At 41.8% G+C, this 19,406-nt stretch overlaps 1 protein-coding gene across 1 annotated transcript in view; it reads left to right on the top strand.

Annotated features, from left to right (window-relative positions):
* The window catches only part of HIVEP2 (human immunodeficiency virus type I enhancer binding protein 2), a 121,668-nt gene extending 113,189 nt beyond the window's left edge, over nucleotides 1–8,479 (top strand). Inside the window, exon 9 of the mRNA XM_006891666.1 lies at nucleotides 5,986–8,479. Coding sequence (XP_006891728.1) covers nucleotides 5,986–6,807 — 822 coding nt within the window. The 3' untranslated portion in view covers nucleotides 6,808–8,479. The remainder of the gene's footprint in view (nucleotides 1–5,985) is intronic.
* Nucleotides 8,480–19,406: the final 10,927 nt, after the last annotated feature.

Below are 19,406 nucleotides of genomic sequence, written 5' to 3' on the forward strand. Positions count from 1 at the left end.
ACCACACCACACCACATCACATCTTCATATCCCATCATCTCATCACATCACATCCCACCACATCACGTCACATCATATCACATCACATCACATCACATCACATCACATCATACCATATCACATCATATCACCACATCACATCACACCACACCACACCACACCACCACATCACACTGTACCACACCACACTACACCACACCACACCACCACATCACACCGTACCACACCACATCACATCACATCACATCACATCACACCACACCACACCACAACACAACACATCACATCACATCTTCATATCCCATCATCTCATCACATCCCACCACATCATGTCACATCATATCACATCACATCACATCACATCACACCATATCACATCACATCACCACATTACATCACATCATATCACCCCATCATCACATCACATCACGGGCCTGGTGCCCGCAGTCTCCTCTCCTTCACCGCTCACCAATCTGCACCATACACTTAGGTGATTTTTTAAAAAACAACTCTGCAGCATTCCACTCTCCCTGTTTCCAATACTCTCTTCATAAGCCTGGTTCCATCTTAGTCTTCATGGTGAAAATACTTTGCAAACAAGCATTTTGTAGTTCATGTCATTGCAGCATATTGTTGTTAGGTGCCCTTGAGCCAACAACAACTCATAGTCCCTCTATGAGCAGCAGGCCTGAACCCTGCCCTATCCTCACCATCTTCACCACCCCGATATACTCACGCCCATTGCTGCAACCACTGTGTCAATCCATCATGTAGAGGATCTTTCTGTCTCTTGCTGACTCTCCACCCTTCCAAGGACTGACATCTCCAACAACATGTCCACAGTATGTGAGAGAGTTTCACCATCCTTCTCTCTAAGGAGTGTCGTGGTGGTACCTTCACCAAGACAGAGTTGTGTGTTCTTTTGACAACCCATGGAATACATGACAGCACAGAGAGCTGTACAGTTGTGGCTTAAATGCCACTATGTGTAGGATATGGCATGCTTTGTCTGATGAGGTAAGTAGAGACCTTTCAGATAAAAGGATGATGGTGCAGGAAGGTCAGAGAAAGTTTCCATACCTTGACTAAACCTCTTGCTCCATCATTGGTCAGGTACATTGACACTAATGTTTGTTAGATACAATACAGTCAGTTGTACTTAGAAAGACTAGCCCTTGGCACAAATACATGTCATTAAAATATAAGCCAACAGTTGACTTGGGCAAAGACTGGACTAAGGAATTTCATCTAATATTTGGACATATGCCCAGACATTTTTGCTTAAAGGAGATGCATTTGATTAGTCCCTGGAGGGATGGTGAAGGCGAGGAAGACCTTTACACAGATGGGTTGGCACAGTGACTGCAGCAGTGGGCAGTACATCAGAGATGGAGAGGATAGCACAGGATAGGACAGCATTCAGATCTGTTGTTCTGACATGGTGAGGACGACACAGGATAGGACAACATTCAGATCTGTTTGTCATAGGGTCACTATGAATCGGACTTGACTCAACTCTACCTAACAATGACAAGTCGGAAACGGAATTTTGTAAATACCTTCACTTGGATTTTTAACAGTTTTTAAACCTTCTCATTTATGAAACCCAAGTTCTGAGTCTTTGGTCTATTATCAAGTTTAATTCTCTTTGGCAAATGTCCTGCTGGCCATTTGTGTTGTACTTGAGATATATTGGGAGAACACATCTGGGGTATTCCATGACACAGCAACATAGCACCTCAAGCATTGATATGGTATGCTTTATCACGTTGTTTGAGAGGCAGAGAAAAATTCCTGTCTTTAAACAAGATTTCTGCTGCCTACATAAACTATAGTTGGCAATGCTATGAGAATTACTATATTTGATAGCTGCTTCACCTTCTCTTCATAAATCACATGAGGAGTATAAAAATGATACCTTCACTCTAAAATCAACAGTTTTTTTAATATAGAAAACTTTTGTTTGCAACCCTTTATTTCATTACTTGATAGAGACTGAAGACAGTGATTGTGGCATGGAAGGACCTAGAGCCCCACAGGCCTAGGAAAGTATAAATACCATGACCTGGCTCAGGCTGGAGGGGTAGGCTTGGGAGAGAGCAGATAATCATTTGGATCCTGTCCTGTTTCGTCACTTGTGCTCTGAGGTCCTCTAGTTAGGTTGGCATTGATGATGTCTGTTAGGATCCATTGAGCGCAGTACAACTCATCGTGACCCTGTGAACAGCAGATCCAAGCCCTGTCCAGTCCTGCCTGTCCTTCTGACCATCAGCGTACTTGAGCTTATTGCTGGACTCACTTCGTCAATCCATCTTCTTGAGGTTCTTTCCCTTCTTTCCCAAGAATGATGTCCCTTTGCAGGGAATAGCCTCTCCTAATAGCATACCCAAAGTATGTGAGATGAAGCTTTACCATCCTGTCCTGTAAGAAGCATCCTGCCAGCACTTTCCCCAATACGTATCTGTTCATTCTTTTGGTACTCTATGGGATATTCAATACTCTTCTCCCACACCACAACTCAAAGGAATCGATCCTCCTGTCATCCTTATTCATTGTCCAGATCTCAGATGCTTTGAAGGTAGATATAACAAGAGCCAATCTTTTCTTCATTCAAAAAATGTGCTTGAATGCCATCTCTTTATGCCTCTAGGATTACAATTTTTTTTAAAAGTGTATGATCTTTCTCCTCCTCTTTCATAAAGAAAGTTCTTTCTGCTTCAGTTTGACATATAAGTAGTGAAGAGAGAGGAAGGTATATCCTGGTCCTCAGTAGAGAGGATAGATGAGGACTGCATCTTTTGAAATAGTCAGCATTCCGTTCCCTCCCTTGCTATCTGCATGAATGTGGGCAAATCACACTAACTCAGGCAAATAAAAATGACATTTTGCTACAGTTTTTCAATCAGCTTGGAGCCGTCATCAAGCTGAACCACACAGATTTCCCTCCTTGGTAGAACCTGGCACTCTCTTGTGAGCAATGCTGTGAACTAGCATCTCCCTGCTGTTCACACCTTCAGAATGGAGAGCATCAGCTCTCAAGACACAGCTGAGGTCTACCAGTAAGCCACAGTCTGTCACCATGCCCAGAGCAGACACGTTTGCGAAAGGCTTCCTCTCCCTTTTGTCTTTCACAGGCATTAACCCGTTCCCTCACCCCTAAACCTAGAGAACTCTGCCAGCACACAGTGGACCTGTAGAGGGAGGAGATAGTGGTGATTCCATGCTAGAATTCTCTCCTTCCATGAAGGAGTCCTGTGTTCGGTTCCTGGCCAGTGCGTCTTGTACACTTGCCTAACCTGTCTGTCAGCAGAAGGGCGCATGTTGATGTGATGCTGAGCAGGCTTCAGTGGAGCTTTCAGAGGAACGTGGACTAGAACAAAAGCTGGAGATCTTCAGAAGATCAGTCTGTGAACACCCAGTGGAACATAGGGTTCAGTCTTAAACCAATCATGTGGATGAGGCACGGTTGGCAGTATTTCATTCTCTTGTACTTAGGGGTAAGCAGAGTCGGCCAGTATCACTGGCAGCTAACAAACGCAACAGTGATAGATGTAGGGGGACCTTTAACATGATCCACACTGAATTCATCATTTGTGATTCAGTAGTGAGATTCTTTTTTATGGGAATTTACATGGCAGTTTATCTAATGATGAAGCTCAGATTATAGAACCACCTCGGAAGACAAATAGAATAATGTGAAAGTGACGAACTCATATTGAGAGTCATTTACAGGTGAAAGAGTGATGCTTGGGAGGAGAGAGAATGTGTGGAAATGACCAACTGCCTTTAGTTACACAGTGGAAATTGTCCATGTCCAAAAATGTATGGAATTTAGAGACCATATCATCATTCCCTTTGTTTGCCTTCCCATTCCTGCTGGCCCACTGACTTAATTCTCTCCTGGATGACCATTCTGACTAGGTGTATATGATGTTACATCACCAAACAGCGACCAAAATCAAAACCCAAAAGTAACCAAACTATATCTTCTTTGAATTCTTGATAATCATAATGAAAGAGAAGTAACGTCTTTCTCTTCTAATATTGTTATATAGACATTGATTCTTTCACTTTAGCTAGTATATGATGAAAGAGGCATTCTTTTTATCTAACCCAGAGTTTAGGGGAAAGAACTGCAGGATCTTTTGTGGTTTTAATTGGTTCTCTCTTGTTTTATAAAGTTCTACCTGGTCTTTCTTAGTTTAAGAGGGTCTTTTGATGTAGAGAGTTGCTGAATATATCATTTTTTCTCCTACGCTTTCAGGGAAGTTGGTTATAGCTTAAATGAAGTACAGGTATCATAGTCGAGTAAGGGCCAAGTAGTGGAAAATACTAAATAATCATCCTAGTTTATAGTTTCTGGAACCACTTTCCCAGTGTAAGTAGAACTGGGTGCATCATTAATACTGTTAATGAGAATATGCTGTACTGTTCCTCAGAGTGGGTGGGCAATCAAGTTTACGAGCTCTGGAGGCTTAGTGGTAAGGAATTATTCTGTGAGTGCAAACGTTGTTGAGTTGTTGTTGTGTACCGTCGAGTTGGAACCAACCCATAGCTGACCTCTGGTGGATTTACAGAGGCAGTTAATCGCACAGGAGGAGACTGCTCATCCTGTCCCATGGAGCAACTGGTGGATTCCAACCGTGAGCCTTTGTAATTACAGTACAGCTTCACTAGGTCATCCATGCAAAGGTACACAGTTCAAATCCACCAGCTGCTCTGTGGGAGAAAGATAGACAGTCAATTCCTTTGTGATTTACTGCTTCTGAAAACCCACTGGAGGGTCCACTGAGGGTCAGGTTTGACTCACTCGTACACAACAATAATAGCATGCTATAAAAGCATGCTTTGGATTTTAGGAATGAAACCTCCTGGAAATGAATTAGACCTTTGTTTCTCCTCTTGACAGCTTTATTCCTAAGCTATGGAGGCAGGGAAAAAACCTCCACCATTCCCTTTTAGATATTTATATATCAAAATAATAAATCTCAGGCATTAAAATATGATTATTGTGTATTTCTAGGTTGTGTCTAGATATGCGAATAAGCATAGACCATTAATTCTTTGTTCCTCAGAACCCATACTATGAAATCTGGAGTTTTAGCCCAGAATTTTCAGTTGTCTTTAATTCATTACTAGCCAAAATGATATTTAAGTGGGAATAGTAATACAAAGAGAGAAATCAAAACATAATCATTTTTGGTTGGCATCTCCATAGCTGTGTATGAGTTGCATCTGTTTGAAATAAGATCAACAACTACTCTGAATCCATAGTCTTCGTATAAAAATTGGCATTAATCTAAGCTAGAAATCTCCTTAATTTCTGATTCAGTTAGAGAAGCTGGCCTGAAGCATGAAATGTTTCTTAAGCAGGAATTCATCCCTTTGGGCCATCGTCCATCTCCTATAAAGGACGTACCAGTTGGTAGGACGTCACCACCATTTTGTCATCAGTTCTGTAGAAAATGAAAATGAAATGCCAACATTCGGGCTTGTCAATCCAGTTATAAACTATTAAAATTCTGCCAGGATATCAGCAGATGGTAATCTTTGTATTTCTAAAAGACATGGATGCTTTTTGTATCTAGTTGGAGCCTCTTACTTTTGAATTAAAAAGTCGATTACTAGTGGAAACTTTTTCAGGTAATCATTCACCATTTTCTTTTCACACTTTCTTATGAAAGAACAAAACCCCAAATGATGTCTGTACTCTAGTGGAGAGCACATTGAATGTTTTATTACATTGCTTGTCTAAACCAAAAATAGCTTTGAATAGCCTAACAAGTTCATTCAATTATTATAGACAATACCGGGGAAATCTCTTTTGTCTTGAAAAACTGGAGCGAGTCGGGGGGCAGGGGGAGGAAGGATAATGAAAGGATGAGGTATTTTCAAGTTTTGAATGAATGAGGAGTAAAGGGATAAAGTAAGACTGAGGGATTCTGGCTTCCAACTAGAGCACTCTCTTTTATCCCCCTTGTGCAGAATCTAAGAAGAGGATTACCTCAGGTTCCATACTTCAGTCTCTATGGAGACCAAGAAGGTGCTTATGAACATCAAGGCTCCAGCCTTTCCCCTGAGGGTTCTAATGACCACGTCTTCAGTCATCTTCCACTCCACTCTCAGCAGCAAGTGCGAGCTCCTATCCCCATGGTGCCAGTTGGTGGGATCCAAATGGTTCACGCCATGCCGCCAGCCCTTTCTGGTTTACATCCTCCACCCACATTGCCTCTGCCAATGGAGGGCGCTGAGGAGAAGAAATGGGCTTCGAGAGAATCCTTCACCAAGGATCCCTATGCTGTTCCCAAGCAGTTTGAGAAGCGATCTCACATCTTGCAGTCCTCTGGTCCACCCAGCACTCCCTCCTCTCCTCTGCTATTGTTGAAACAGAGCACTTCCGAGGACAGCCTGAATTCAACCGAGAGGGAGCAGGAGGAAAATATCCAGACTTGTACAAAAGCCATTGCCTCTCTCCGGATTGCCACAGAAGAGGCCGCTCTGCTTGGGGCAGATCAGCCGGTGCGTGTGCAGGAGCCCCAACAGAAACCCTTGGAGGGTGCACACAGCAGCGCGAGACACTTCAGTGGACCTGAGCCCGGTCAGCTCTGTACCTCAGCTCCCCACCCTGACTTGCATGATGGTGAAAAGGACACTTTTGGTCCATCACAGACCACATTAGCTCATCCCACCTTTTACAGCAAGAGTAGCATGGATGACAAACAGTTGGGCTTTCAGAGCAGCAAAGAGTTATCTTCAAGCACAGAGGAAGGCAGCGAGCCTTCATCAGAAAAGAGTAAACTACACTGATCTAAGATGCATGGAGACTTTCATTTACACATTTTCCCATTTTGGTTTTGGTTTCTTTTTTCTAGAAATAGAGGTAATCAAGTTGATAGCATGCCTGTCCTAAGTTAATGGTAGTTTGCTCTTATATATACTTTTGTTATATCAAAAGAATTAGGTAAAAATAACAAGTCATCATGAACCTGACCAAAACGAAATTTGAAATTAACCTATTGGGTCTGGTACTTTTAAAATTGTACAGATGTTTGTGCCTTTTCTTTACTTTGCTTATATTCTTATAAGCATTTTTTAGCAGTAATTTGTACATATTTTAGAATTTGTGTATCTGCTTTGTAATAAATGTAATTTCTTTCCATTTTTGGACACTTGGATCTAAATGATGTAAAGCGAAAACAGCATCAATATATATGTGAGGTTGCACTAAAACATATTTTTATATGATTAAAACTGAACAGCTTTTATGTACAGCTCTGATTCTGTAATACTAATATTTATTTACTTTGTTTCATAAATTGTACATTTTTTCTTAATGTTGTGGATTGCTTTTTTATGTGAAGCATGGGATTTACTGTTGCGTAACTAGAACAAAAATGTATATTGTAAACAAGATATTTAAACTAGAGTATCTTATTCTGCACTTATGCATTAGTTTAAAAAAACAAAAAGATAAAGGATGTATCAGTCAGTTCCTAACTCTTGTACATTTTTTTGTCTAGTGTTTGCTGGATTGACTATAACTTAAGTGCTGATTGTGATTTTAAACTGATAATACCGTAAAGCATTAAAGTAAACAATGTGCTATTGTGAGTTTTTTCAAAGCTTTATAAATCAGTTATAAATAATATTAAAAGTATTTGGTCTTATGTGAACATGTTGATCTATATACTCACCTAAAAATATGGGAAACATTCCACCCCATGTAAATATGTACAAGTGCATCACTGGTACAATTTTATGTAAACTCAGTTGGACACTAGGTTGCCACAGACCTATGCTAGAGTGTCTTTAAAAATTAAAGTGACAAAGCACATGGGACTGTGTAAAAGCTTGGTTATTGGCCAGCCCAGTGGCGTGGCCGGCGGTGCTGTGCGCTGCCCATGGAGAAGACCTGGTCTTAACAATCTGCTTGGTTCTTGCTGCACAAGATGGTGACTGGAGCTAAGGCTGCTACAGAGGGCTTGTGCTTGGACTCTGAAGGGGGGGGGGTGTGGAAGCAGGGATGGGGTTGGAGACCTGCTGTGCTCGCCAGCTCTTCCCATCAGCCAGGCAACACGGTAACAGGGTTGGCATCAGCTTTGGGAGAGAAGCCACTTGACCCTAGATGGGGAAGAGTGGCCTGCTCCTGGCTACCTCAGGGGGAATGGGGAAAGAAGCTTTTTAAAGGAAAAGAACTTGTGGGAGGAGGACATATTTCTGTATAGAACATTCAGAATGGCTTTTGGTTGGAGTCCGAAGGTGGGAGAGCCTTTGGTTGTAGGTCCTGAAGAGCAGAGAGAGGGACGGGGTGCCGCGCATGTGCACGTGCACGCATGTATGTGTGTGCACACGCATGCGTACACAACCTGGGTTGTCTTTTGTGCTATATAGTGGATTATTCTGTGAAACCAAGTTTGTATATTGAATTACATTAAGGAGTGTTCTTTAAAAAGAGAAATAAACATACAATTACATGCTTGAGGTGTCTAGTCTTTATGTGTTGTTTTACATTTTCATTTAGCAGTTCCTTTCGAAAAACAGTTTGATGTTCCCAGCACTCCCATGTGTGCTTTCCATTGCTAGGCTCTGCCCATCTTGAGGTAAGCTGTTTGTGAAGGCTCTCAGCAAAGGAGGAGAAGCTCTTCGGCTTTCATATGTTATCAGATAGTGGTCACCAAACTGTAGGTTCTAGAAATGAATCCATCCAAATTCAAGTGTGGGCATGGGCAGCGTAGAAGTATATCTGAAATGAGTCTTCAGGAAAGCCTATTAACTTTTCCCTTTGTGTCTCCTCTTCAGAATGTGTTCATTTCGGAAATTCTTTTCGTCTTTTCTTTTTGCTGGAGTGACTCAACGCGAAAACGAACTGAAACATCCATAAATCACAATTCTTTTATTATAAAAGATAAGAACATTTTTTTAAAAATGAGAAATATGTATGTATGTATACTGAAAGTATAAGCCTATTAGAGGCCAGAATCTCTCCAGTTTTTCATTGTAAAATTTCTAATTGATAGATTTACAACTACTTATTTTATTTTATTAGCCCAACTATCTTTTGAAGGTATGTTTTGCAAAGATGAATTAAAGATCAACAAAACCAGCCTGCATAATAGCTGTCACCCACCTAGCAGGATTCTTGAAATATTATTTTGGGGGCGTTTGTGTAACTTGTTCCTAATTAACATGTATTATCATAGACAAAATAATTTCTTTCTAGTTTATAATTCACACACATATATTCACTTACTGATCAAACATTATGAGAGTTTACTACTACCATGCACAATTCTGTTGTTGTTGGGGACCACTGAGCTGGAACCAACACATAGCTGACCCTCTAGCAAGATTTTTTTGCTTGTTTTGGGTTTGTTGGTTTTTTTCTAATTAATTTTAATGAAAGTTGACAGAGACTTAGTGTTTCCATTCATTCATTGTGGCACTTTTCTCCCTGCCTACTCCTCCCCACCCGAATTCGCTCTTCTCTTTGAAAAGTGAAGGAAAATTCCTTCATTGTTACACAGTCCCTCCCCCCAAATCCACTCCACTATGCAACGTTCATTCTGGACTCCTGTCAAGACAATAATACCTACTCATATATCCGTTTTAAACAGTTCTCTTCCTCATCTGTTTTAATACAGTATACATTATTTATCCCACCTTTCTCAGTCTTCCCTCAACCCCGATGTCAGTCCCATTTTACAACAGTAGCACTAGGCAATATTTGTCCTTTTGTGACTGAGATATTTCAGTCCGCATAATGTCCTCCAGGGTCACCCATTTTGAATAATATTGCATGAGTTCCTTGCTTTTCAATGCAGCGTAGTATTCCATTGCGTGAATATACCAGTGCTTCTCTATCCATTCATTTGTTGATGGGCACTTGGGTTGTTTCCAACTCTACTATTGTGAACAAAGCAGCAATAAACATGGGTGTGCATACCATTTGATGCAGCAATTCCACTTCTAAATAAACCATAACCTTCACCCAAGCAGATATATGTACACCCAGTGAGTTTTCAGAAGCAGTTAATTACAGGGAAAGGGATTGCCCATCTGCTTCCTGCAGAGCATCTAATGAATTCCAGCTGCATGCCTTTGGGACTTCAGTGCATTTTCTTACCACTAGACCACTTCATGTGTTCACTCACTGATCAAACATTTTGAGAGCTTCCTATGCTGTAGGACCCTGAATGATGCCAGTGGTTAAGTGCTTGATTACAAGCCAAAAGGTTGATAGTTTGAGTCAGAGGATGGGCCTGGTGATCTGAAAGGCCATGCAGCCTGGCAAACCTTATGGAGCACCTCTACTCTGCATAAATGGATTGTAATGGTCAGAAGTGACTTGACAGCAACTAACAACAGCACAGGATTGTTATCATAGTAACTGCCATAGTGTAACAGAAATCGTGCTGCATCAAGGAAACTCAAGTTTAGAGACAAGTAGGTGAGTAGTGGCAAGAAGCTGCACTGCACTTGGGCAACAGCAGCCCACATCAGGTCCTCGTGGCTGACAGGCTCCAGCTCCCAGCTGGAAACAAAGGAGGACGCTTCAATGATTCAGATGCTCCCAGAAGAGCCATGGGTGAGCATTAACATTACTGGTAAGTATATTCATTTTCTCCTGGGCACAAGAGCCTATTATTTGGTACTAAAAGCCTTCTGAGGTCCCAACTCTTCACACTATTTCTTAGTTTTTGGAATTGACGGAAAACCTCATAAGCAGTTCCTTACTTCACGTCTGCCTTGTATGTGGACTTTCAAGCTGTAAAACAACCCAGTGGTAGATGGAATTTGGTCCAGGACTTAAGAACAATAAATGACATCGTTGAGCCTCTTTTAAAAAAAAAGAAGGAGAAGCTGCTGCACTGCAATCCCAAAGGCACATGGTTTGAGTCCACCAGCTGCTCTGCAGGAGAACAATGCATAATCTCCTCCATACAATTAACTGCCTCTGAAAACCTGCTGGAGGATCTGCAATGAGGGAGTTCCAACTCAGTGGTTCACAACAACAGGTGAGCAAATACATAGATACAATATGATGTATGTTTTATATTTATAATGATGTATGTACTAAACTATGTATTTGGTGGTTGTTAGTTCTGCTAAAAATGGAAAGAAGAGTTGGGACAGGCTTAACCAGAGAGGTGGAGTTGGAACAATATATTAACTGTCAACAGACAAAAAGAACTATTCAAACTCATGGTCGTGGGGTTGGAACCAATTCAATTCATCCTCCTTTGTGTTTCTGAGGTTATAATCGCATGAGAAGGCCCAGCTCTCTCCATTGAACTACTGGTGGATTCTAATTGCCAGAGAGGTTCACCTTTTGGCTTAGTGGTACAAAGTCATTTTTAGGTGAGGGAAAGCAACTGTTTGTAGAGACTTTATGAGCAGCAGCACAATATAGGATCAAGGAATGCAAATTTCAGTATGAATTGCATCTCAGTGAAGAAAACAAAGATTCTTACCATTGAACCGATAGGTAGAATATGATTGTTGGAGAGATTGAAACTGTCAACAGCTTAATCTTGGTTGGATCCACAATTAACACCCTTGAAACGGTCAACAGTTTAATCTTGCTTGGATCCACAGTTAACATCCTTGGTACGAGCAGTCAGGAAATAGGGAGACACATTGAGCTGGAAAATTTTGCAGTTGGGGACTCCTTCAATTATTGAGGAGTAATGATGTCAGTTTGAGGACTAAAGTGCATCTGATTCAGACCATGGTCTTTCCAATTACTTGCTATTCATCTTAGAGCTGGACAATGAATAAGGATGGCAGGAAAAGAATCGGTACCTGTTGGATAAGAGCACTGAACCTCCCACAGATGGCCAACAGAACAAACGGGTATGTCTTGAAGAGGGTACACCTGGAGTGCTCTTTGGAGGCAAGAATGATGAGACTTCATGTCAGATACTTTGGACATGTTGCTAGGAGGGGCTGTTCCTCGGAGAAGGAAATTATGTTGGGGAGGGTGGAGGCTTGGCAAAGGAGTGGAAAACCTGCAACCAGGTGGATTGACATGGTAACTGCTGCAATGCACTTCTCTGTGTCAGGAAGTGTGAGGATGGCGTAAGATTCAGATCTTTTTGTTCATAGGGTCTCTATGAGACATCCACCACTCAACGGCATGTATCAGCAACAACGTTTTTTGAGTTATTGTGGCTTGTTGTTGCTGTGTGCCTTCGAGTCGTTTGCGACTCATAGCGACCCTATGTACAACAGCCCTAAACCCTGCTGTATCCTGTGCTAATCGCATTGTCTCTGACACACCCATCCCGATTACCCCAGTCACTGAGTCAATCCACCTCAGGGAGGCTCTTCCCCTCCTGCACTGTCCCTCTACTCTACCCAGCATGATGTCCCTCTCCAAAGACCTGTCTCTCCTTGCAACATGTCCAAAGTATGTCAGACGAAGCCCCAGAATCCTTGCCTCCAAGGAGTAGCTTGGTTTAACCCTCTCTAGGATGAATCTGTTTGTTTTCTTGGCAGTTCATGGTACATTCAATACTCTTCTCCAGCACCACAGCTCAAAGGCGTCAATTCTCCTTCTGTCCTTCCTAGTCATTGTCCAGCTCTCTGATGCATAACAAGTGATTGCAAAGACCATGGCCTGTATCAGGCGCACCTTCATCTCCAAAGAGACACCGTTACTCTTGAGGACTTTAGAGAGGTCCCTAACAGAAGACTTTTCCATCGCAATACATTTTTTTATTTCCTGGCTGCTGGTGCCAAGAGTGTTGACTGTGGAGCCAAGCAAACTGAAGTTGTGAACAATCTCAATCTCTTCGCCATCCATCCTGATGCTACCAACATTGTGGCTTAGTGGTATGTAATTGTGCTGTCAACCCAAAGGTACACAGTTTAAATCTGCCAGCTGTTCACAGGAAAAAGATGAGTAATTTATTGCCTGTGAAAACTCACTGGAGAGTCAGTTGTGAGTCAGTTCTAACTCAGAGTTGCATCCAACAACAACTTTTTTGTGTTAGGTGTGCCAAAGTAAGTCCTTCCCTTCCTGGTGCTTATATTCTAATTGCCCAGTTAAAAATAGGAAAGAATGTGACAATTAGAAGATTGAAGATTGTGAAAGAGTGAATGGATACCATCAACTACCCAACAAAAGTTGTTGAGTGGTATATGACAAAGCAAGAAAGGGAGATCTCAGTTCAGTTTTCTTACTTTAAACTGAACTTTAGTCTGGATCTATGATCATTATAGAACCAAGGAGAGATTAATGCAAGAAATTAGCATATCTTAGTCTTGTTTGCTGAAAGAGAGGAGGACTTGAAGCACTTCTTGTGGAAGATCAAGTAATGTAGCCTTCAGTATGGATTACATCTCAATATCAAGAAAACAAAGATTCTTAACACTGGACCAATAAGCAGTGTCATGATGGATGGAGAGGAGATGGAAACTATTAACAGCTTCATCTTGCTTGGATCTACAGTTAACATCTAAGTTGTTGAAGTAAGGATATGCAATGCAGTGGGAAAGTCTGCAGTTAGGGACTTCTCCAAATTATTGAGGAGTAATGATGTTAGTTTGAGGACTAAGGTGTGTCTGATTCAGGCCATAGTCTTTCCAGTTACTTGCTATGCATCTGAGAGCTGGGCAATGAATAAGGATGACAGAAAAAGAATTGATGCCTCTGAGCTCTGGTGTTGGAGAAGAGCAGTGAAGATCCCATGGATGACCAAGAAAATGAACAGCATCTCTCAACAACAACAACTTTATATTGATTGGTTGCCTTACAAACTTGTATACATTGTGTCACACTTTCTTGCATTGGCATCATGTTTCATACACTCACTTTCATGCATTGTATTTTAGAAAGTTAACTGTCATTGATTTATGCTCACCATTACCGCATCTTTTCAAGTCTCTGCTGGATCTTTCCCATTTCCTTCATCCCTCCATCCACCCACCAAATTCCACAACCCCATGACTTTCCCCCTCCCACCCTCAGCCCCCTGATCCTTCCTCTTCCCCACTTGGACCTTCATATACATTTTACTAGTTATCCTTCCATTTATCAATAATGACTATTTGCAGTATTTTTCCTTATGAGTCTGAGTTAGTTCGCTCAGCATAATGTTCTCCATTCTCTCCCATGTTAATGTAGTATTTTTCAAAATCTTGCTCCTGAGGGCTGCGTAGCATTCCATCATGTGAATGTACCACAGTTTCTTGATCCATTCATTGGTTGATGGATATTTGGGCTGTTTCCACGTTCTTGTGATTGTGAATAATGCTGCTATGACTATTGGTATACAAATCTCTTTTGTACCACAGTTCTAATTCCCTTGGGTTATTTTTCTAGCATTGGATTAGTGAGATCCTATGGAATGTCTGTGTTCAGCTTTTTGAGGAAGCATCAAACTGCCTTCCTGAGTGATTGTATCATTTCACAATCTCAGGAACAGTGTCTGAGAGTTCTAATCTCTTGACATCCTCTCCAAAATGTATTACTTGTTGTCCTGTTAAACTTTGCCACTATTGCTGAGGTGAGATACCGTCTATCTCATTGTCGTTTTGATATTACTTGGTAAATATCATTATCCCAAAGATTGAAGAAAAACTGTTTGAAGGAGCAAGAATAGGACAAGGATAGCAGCTAGGAGAACTGTAAAACCTATGTCATTTCTAGGAGAAGAGGGACAGCAACAATCCAAACAAGACACAATGGAGACCTGGAGAGTAAAGGAACAATGTTGCTTAATGTCACTAATAGTAACTACTTACTTGGTGTTGGGGCTGATGAAAATTGAAGAGATAAAACTAACTGGCTGGAATATCTAGGCAGTGGCTTATGGTTGGTGGCATTAAGTAACAGGAGAGTGGGTGTGGACATGATGCAGGTGATAGAATAAGGTGCTCCAGAGCTCTGGCAGTGTAGCCTGTTGCACTATGAGAGCAAAGGCTGGGTCCTTCCAGCAGTGACCCTCCAGTGACTCACGGGGCGAAATGGGCAGCCTGCTCCATTTGTGATTTGCTGCCTTGGAAACCCAATGGAGGGATGCTGTGAGTCAGTATTGACACAAAGTAATGATTTTGCTTTTATTCATGCTCTTCAAAAGAGGGACATGGACTTCAAGCAAACAAACAAACAAACAAAAAAGTAGCCTGAACCAGAAGTTTATCTGTCAGTTCCTATCATGTAGTTGATAACTAGAGTTCTAGTTCAGATGGAATCACCCAGAAGGTACAGAGAGGGAGAGGAAGAGTGGACAAGGAACAGGGGAGCTAGCAAGGAGGTGTATTTCCAGACATATTTTGTGTGCTAATCTGAAGCTACAAGTCATGCTATTTAGTGCAGCTTTTGCAAACTTGATTTTGTTAACTTGTATAAGACAATTTGTAGGAAAAACTTCAACACATTGAAGGAAAAGGCAAATGCTTAACTGGAAACGTAGAGGTTCAGGTTCTCCTGAGATGTCTTGAAATAAAGGCCTACCTGGTACTTCCTAAGTCAGCCATAGTTTCATTAAAATCACAATAATAATTAAAAAAAGAAATCACCAACCCACCCTCCCAAAAAATCCTACAGAACACACATGGTTCTGCTACGTATATGGGGTAGCCAGTTGGAAATGACTCAGAAGCAACTGGGGATGTGGGGGGAGAGATTATAAAGCTATGATATTTCCTTAGTAGCCTACCAGCAGCTTTATTATTAAACAATTAGCAAGTACAGAACTAACCCATAATTTGCAAATATTTCTTTTAGTGCCTGTGGTTCAGAGAAGTCAGGGGTGAAGTATTTAAGGGAGAAATGAGTGATTCATTACAGAGTCAAGGCTAAAACCAAGATCTCCCAACTCCTCACACAGATTTGCTTAAACAAACAAAAGCTTAGAAAAACAAATGAACAAACACTGCCCTGGATCCACCAAGCTTTCTAAGGCAGTAATGTTTACAGAAACAGACTGTCACACCTTTCTCCCATAGAGAAGTCAAGTGCTCAAGCCCTGTGCCACAAAAAATACCAAACAAAAAACCCCATTATTTCTTGGTGGCCTAGAGGTAAGAATTTGCACTGCCAACCCTAACACACACAGTTCTAATCTACCAGATGCTGTACTGGAGAAAGATGGGCAATCAATCATCTGTGTGACTTAAAGCCTTTGAAAATGGGCTGAAGGGTCAGCTTGAGCTGGTTCTGATTCAATGATATACAACAACAACAATAATTAAATCAGTTTTTTTATCACAAAAACTCAGATTTGCTGAAGTTAAATAATCTCAGAGTGATATGTTGTTGTTGTTATTGTTATGTGCTGTCGAGTTACCTGCGACTATAGCAACCTATGTGTAACAGCTCTGAAACCTGCCTTGTTCTGAGTCAGTCCCACTAATTCTGACACACCAACCCCCATAGCCTTAGTTTCTGTATCAATCCATCTCATCTAGGGTCTTCCTCTCCTGTCCCTCTACCCTTCCGATCAAGATGTCCTTCTCCAAGTGTCAGTCTCTCTTGGCCATGTGCCCAAAGTATGGATCCCTGAGATTGTTGTTTGTGGTGTTGTTACGTGTCATTGAATCACTTGCAACTTGTAGTGACTCTATGTACAACAGCTCTGAACCCTGCTCTATCCTGAGCCAACATTAATACCTCTGACACACCTACCCCCTTTACCTCAGTCACTGAGTCAATCTGTCTCATCAAGGGTCTTCCTCTCTTGTGCTGTCCCTCCACCCTCCCATGCATGAGGTCCCTCTCCAAGGACTGATCCCTCCTCGCAACATGTCCAAAGTATGTCAGACAAAGCCTCAGCATCCTTGCCTCCAAGGAGCAGCCTGGTTTAGCCCTCTCTAGGTCGAACCTGATTGTTCTCCTAGCAGTCCATCATATATTTCCAATACTCTTCTCCAGCACTATAGCAGCAGTACTGGTAGAAAACATCTTACTATATATGGTTGCATCTACTTGACCAATCTATACTTGTTCCTCTGAGGGGAATTTTAGTGTCATATGTTGCCATTTTTGTTAGGTGCCATTTAATATAGTATGCTTTATAGCAACTTTGTGAAAAATAGATCTGAACCCCATCCTGTCTTCTGCCATCCCCAACATCTCTGACACACCTGTGCTCATTGCTGCAGCCACTGTGCCAATTCACTTGGTTGAGGGTCTTCCTCTATTTTACAGACCCTCCACCTTTCCAACCATGTTCTCCCTTTCAAAGGAATAGGCTCTCTGAACTATGTGTCAAAAAAATGTGACATGACGCTTTGCCATCCTTGCCTCGAAGGAGCACCCTGCTTGTACTTCATTCAAGACATAACTGTTAGTGTTCATCTATGTTGATATGTGCCATCGAGTCATTTGCGACTCATAGCAACCCTATGTACAAGAGCTCTAAACGCTCTTCTATCCTGTGCCAACCTAGCCATCTCAAACACACCTATTCCCGCCGCTCCAGTCACAGAATCGATCCATCTCATCGAAGGTCTTCCTCTCCTTCGCCGCCCCTCCACTCTGCCAAACATGATGTCCCGCTCCAAGGACCAGTCCCTCCTTGCAATATGCCCGAAGTATGTCAGACGAAGCTTCAGAATCCTTGACTCCAAGGAGCCTTCCAGCTTCACCCTCCCCAGGACAAACCTGTTTGTTCTCCTAGCAGCCCATGGTATATTCAACACTCTTCTCCAGCACCACAGCTCAAAGGCATCAATTCTCTTTCTATCAACCCTATTCACTGTCCAACTCTCTGATGCATAGCATGTAATTGTGAAGAGTATAGCCCAAATCAGGTGCACCTTAGTCTCCAGTCTGACCTCGTTGCTCTTAAGTACTCTTGAGAGGTCCCTCACAGATGACTTTCCCAATGCAATTTGTCTCTTGATTTCCTGGGTGCTGTTACCAAGAGTGTTGACTGTGGAGCTAAGAAAACTAAAACTGTTAACTATCTCAATCTCTTCACCATCCATACTGATGCACCCAATTGGCCCAGTGGTGAGAATCTTTGTTTTCTTGATGTTGGGTTTCAATCCATATTGAAGGCTGCAGTCCTTGACCTTCTGCAGCAAGCGCTTCAGGTCCTCCTCAGTTTCAGCAAGCAGGGTTGTGTCATCTGCATAACTCGGGTTGTTGATGACTCTTCCACCAATCCTGATGCGACATTCCTCCTCATACAGCCCAGTGTCTCGGAAGATCTGCTCTGCATACAGATTGAAAAGGTATGGAGACAAACTACATCCCTGATTGACCCCTTTCTTGATTTTGAACCATCCAGTGTCTCCCTGCTCTGTTCTGATGACTGCCTCTTAGTCCAAGTATAGGTTTCACATTAACACAATCAAATGTTCTGGGATTCCCATTCTTCTCAGAGTCAGCCACAGCTTGTTGTGATCCACACAGTCAAAAACCTTTGCATAATCAATGAAGCACAGATAGACATTCTTCTGGTATTCTTTGTTTTCTGACAAGATTAGTGTTAGGCTAAAAATAAAACTAGAGGTTGAAGTTCAACTCAGAAATTTCTATATCAGGACATCTTCTGAAACCAGAACTCAAAAATCCTACGTCAGGACACTCCCCAGAACCAATTTGCCAAGACCAGAAACTTTATGCCCCAGTGAGTCATGGCAATGACCCAATATGATCCCATATAACCCCTCCCCCTTAAGCCCAAGCTCCAGTGCTACTCTCCTTGGTGAGTAGCCCAGCGCGCAATAAACTCTGAGAAATGTTTCTACCTCGATGTGGTTCTTGGTTTCAATCTGAAGCCTTTCAGTTAGTTTCCTCAGCAGTCCCTGAGATAATTAGTGCTCCTCTCCAACACTACTACTCAAAGGTGTCAATTCTTCTGTCATCAGTTCTCAGATGTATAGCAAGTGATTCAAAAGACCATGACTTCAACAGGCACACCATAGTCTTTAAATTACACCATTATTCCTTAGTAATTTGGAGAGGTCCTTGACACTGGACTTGTCCAAAGCAATATGTCTCCTGATCTCCTGACTATCAAATTGTAGATCCAAGTAAGATGAAATTATTGACAAGTTTGTTTCCCATATATCTTGACGTTGCATATTGGTCCAATGGGGAGGATTTTTGTCTTCTTGATGTTGAAATGTAATCCATATGTAAGGCGGTAATATTTGATCTTCTGCCACAAGTGTTTAAAGTCCTCCTCACTTTCATCAAGCACGGTTGTGCCATCTGCATAATGCAGGCTGTTGATGAGTCTTCCTCCAATTTTGATGCCACATTCTTCTTCATAGAGTTCAGCTTCTCAAATAATTACCTTAGCATTCAGATATGCATCTGAGACCTGGACAATGAATAAGGATGACAGAAAAAGAATTGACACCTCCTAGCTGTGGGGTTGGAGAAGAGCACTGCACATCCCATAGACAGCCAAGAGAACAGATAGATATGTCTTGGTGAGGGTGCA

The sequence above is a fragment of the Elephantulus edwardii genome, unplaced genomic scaffold (assembly GCF_000299155.1).
Source record: "Elephantulus edwardii isolate Elephantulus edwardi_28Jun2011 unplaced genomic scaffold, EleEdw1.0 scaffold00102, whole genome shotgun sequence".
Taxonomy (NCBI): domain Eukaryota; kingdom Metazoa; phylum Chordata; class Mammalia; order Macroscelidea; family Macroscelididae; genus Elephantulus; species Elephantulus edwardii.